The sequence below is a fragment of the Olea europaea genome, unplaced genomic scaffold (assembly GCF_002742605.1).
Source record: "Olea europaea var. sylvestris unplaced genomic scaffold, O_europaea_v1 scaffold2654, whole genome shotgun sequence".
Classification (NCBI taxonomy): Eukaryota; Viridiplantae; Streptophyta; class Magnoliopsida; order Lamiales; family Oleaceae; genus Olea; species Olea europaea.
In genome coordinates, this window is record NW_019244901.1 from 162,801 (window position 1) to 164,946 (window position 2,146).

The window sequence follows — 2,146 nt, forward strand, 5'->3', positions numbered from 1 at the left end:
CAACTTAAAATTGGGAGAGAGACTCAAACTACCTAATTTCTCTCCATTTATTCCATAGTACTACACCTAAATAGAGACTACCAAATTTCATTAAACAGACTAACAGTACTGGGTGTACAGAAATTTGGTTCACAGAATACTCACAATAGGGGGTGGTGAGTTATTTTTTTGGCATTTTTTTACTTCACCATGTGATCCATGTGAGTGTCTGGAGGAATTCTGTGAAACATCTTTCTGTACACATATAGCATTTTAATTAGACAGATTGTCAAAACTAGCTGAACATGTTCATATTATCTTCTCCCATCTAGGCTGATTCCACACAAGAGAATGCCAACACCGCAGTACCACCCACACCTCCCACTTCAGCCTCCTCCTCCGCCACCTCCTTCCAACATTGCAAAACGGATTTGTTGGGATTGAGCACCCCACAACCCCTCGACTTGGCTGTAAAACTCTGATACACTACGCACTTGCCACCTAGCAAACGACGCATCACCCCACTCACACATGTGTAACCTTCCATGTTGTCGACATAGAACTCGTCAACACAAGCATATTCTGGCAAAGTTATAGCTATGGTAAAATCAACTGGCTCAAAACACCTCAGCACCCTCTTGACCAAATGCTCAAGCCTAATGGACCCCCCAAAGTCCACTCCCATAGCTTCGTAGCTTGCATAGCTAAACCCATTCTCTGGAGTCACGTGCACTGTAGAATAAGCTGCACCCTCAATCCCATTCATCGAGTACCCACACGGGTCAAACTCAAAGTCACAAATCTGATGACTTGGAATTATCTCATTGATTCCAGACTTTTTCTTCATTTCACCGTTGACTGCGTTGTCTCTTGATTCTTTGAAAAACACAGTCGCTTTTTTCCTATCCAGCCCCGTCATGCACATTTCCAGATTAATCTCAGTTTTTGAATTAGTCGACGTCTTAGGACCAATTGATGCCACGTAGACATGCCAATTTCGGTTCGGGAAAATGGGATCGCCGAGTAAATAAGCACTGCCTTCTTTGAAAAATGAGTTCAAAAAAGTCACTTCTTCTGTAAAGCTACGATGAGGGGCAGGTTGGATATTTTTGAAAATGAATGTGCCACGTGAGTAACGGACCGAGTTTGGACAAAGTGATAATGACTCAGCAAGTTTCAAGATTTCTGGGATGGACAGTAAAAGCTTTGTGGTCCCACATGTTTTGAGAATGATCCTCAAAGGGTAAACGAACATACTCGATTCAGAGAGAACATATGAGTCGAACTCAGTATTAGAGAGTTGTGACACAATCGTGCAACATGCGGGCTCGAGTATTGAATCGAGTTGGGCTCTAGTTAGGGCGCGTAGACCCAGCATATTTGGGTCCATAAACATAGGTGGCTCAGAAAATGAGATTTCAAGGCGCTTCTCAAAGCCCTCGAAACCGATAGGCGAAACTGCCATTAAATTTTTTGGGCAAAATATACTTTCCAAAAGGTGAAAATGAAGAACTTAGAAAGTAGTTAAAAGGATTTCTGGGACAAAAAAGGAAAAAATCCTACTCTACTGAAGAGTCCATTCTGCGATGATAAACGTATCAGGATGGTTTCCTCGCACACTGCCATGGCGGAAAAACAAGAAAAGAAATACATGATCATTTTCAATGGAAAATACAGAATTATATATAATATATATATGAATGAATGAAAGAAAATTGGTAATGTCCTTACGTTGGAGTATGCAGCAGAACGGAATTTCTGAATGCCTCCGTTGGGACGAACTTCTTCAATGATGTATCCAAGGGGAACTTCGTACTGGATTCTTGAAAATTTCTTTTTGCCACCTTTAGTTTCCATTACAACATCAATGCTTTCTGCAAATCATTAACCTAAAAACAAACCAACAACGTAAATTTTAATGATTTCATCGACACAAAGAATCAATAGAAACCCAGTCAAGAATTATTTCATAACTCATACTCACGTTTTATTATGAAAAATGGCAGAGCGTAGAATAAATTCTTGCTTTGTTTCTTGGATGAAATATCGAGAACAGAATTAGGTTGTGAGAGGCAAAGAGAAAGAATAGAAAAGAGTCTGTCTGTGGAGGAGATGATAGAGCGGAGAAGACTGCATTGTATTTATAGGTGGATAACGGGGTGGGGAC

General features: G+C 40.6%; 1 protein-coding gene across 1 annotated transcript; it reads right to left on the bottom strand.

The window, feature by feature from the left end:
- LOC111383289 (S-adenosylmethionine decarboxylase proenzyme-like) lies at positions 1-1,861 on the bottom strand. Its single transcript, XM_023007368.1, has 2 exons — positions 1,711-1,861; positions 1-1,598 (listed from the first exon to the last, which is right to left on the bottom strand). Exon 2 carries the CDS (start codon positions 1,442-1,444, stop codon positions 308-310), a length of 1,137 nt encoding a protein of 378 aa, XP_022863136.1. The 5' UTR covers positions 1,445-1,598; positions 1,711-1,861; the 3' UTR covers positions 1-307.
- Between the last annotated feature and the right edge of the window lie 285 nt (positions 1,862-2,146).

Bases quoted from the DNA above. Each gene is read 5' to 3' on its own strand.
- LOC111383289 (XM_023007368.1), bottom strand. From the start codon at position 1,444: ATGGCAGTTTCGCCTATCGGTTTCGAGGGCTTTGAGAAGCGCCTTGAA.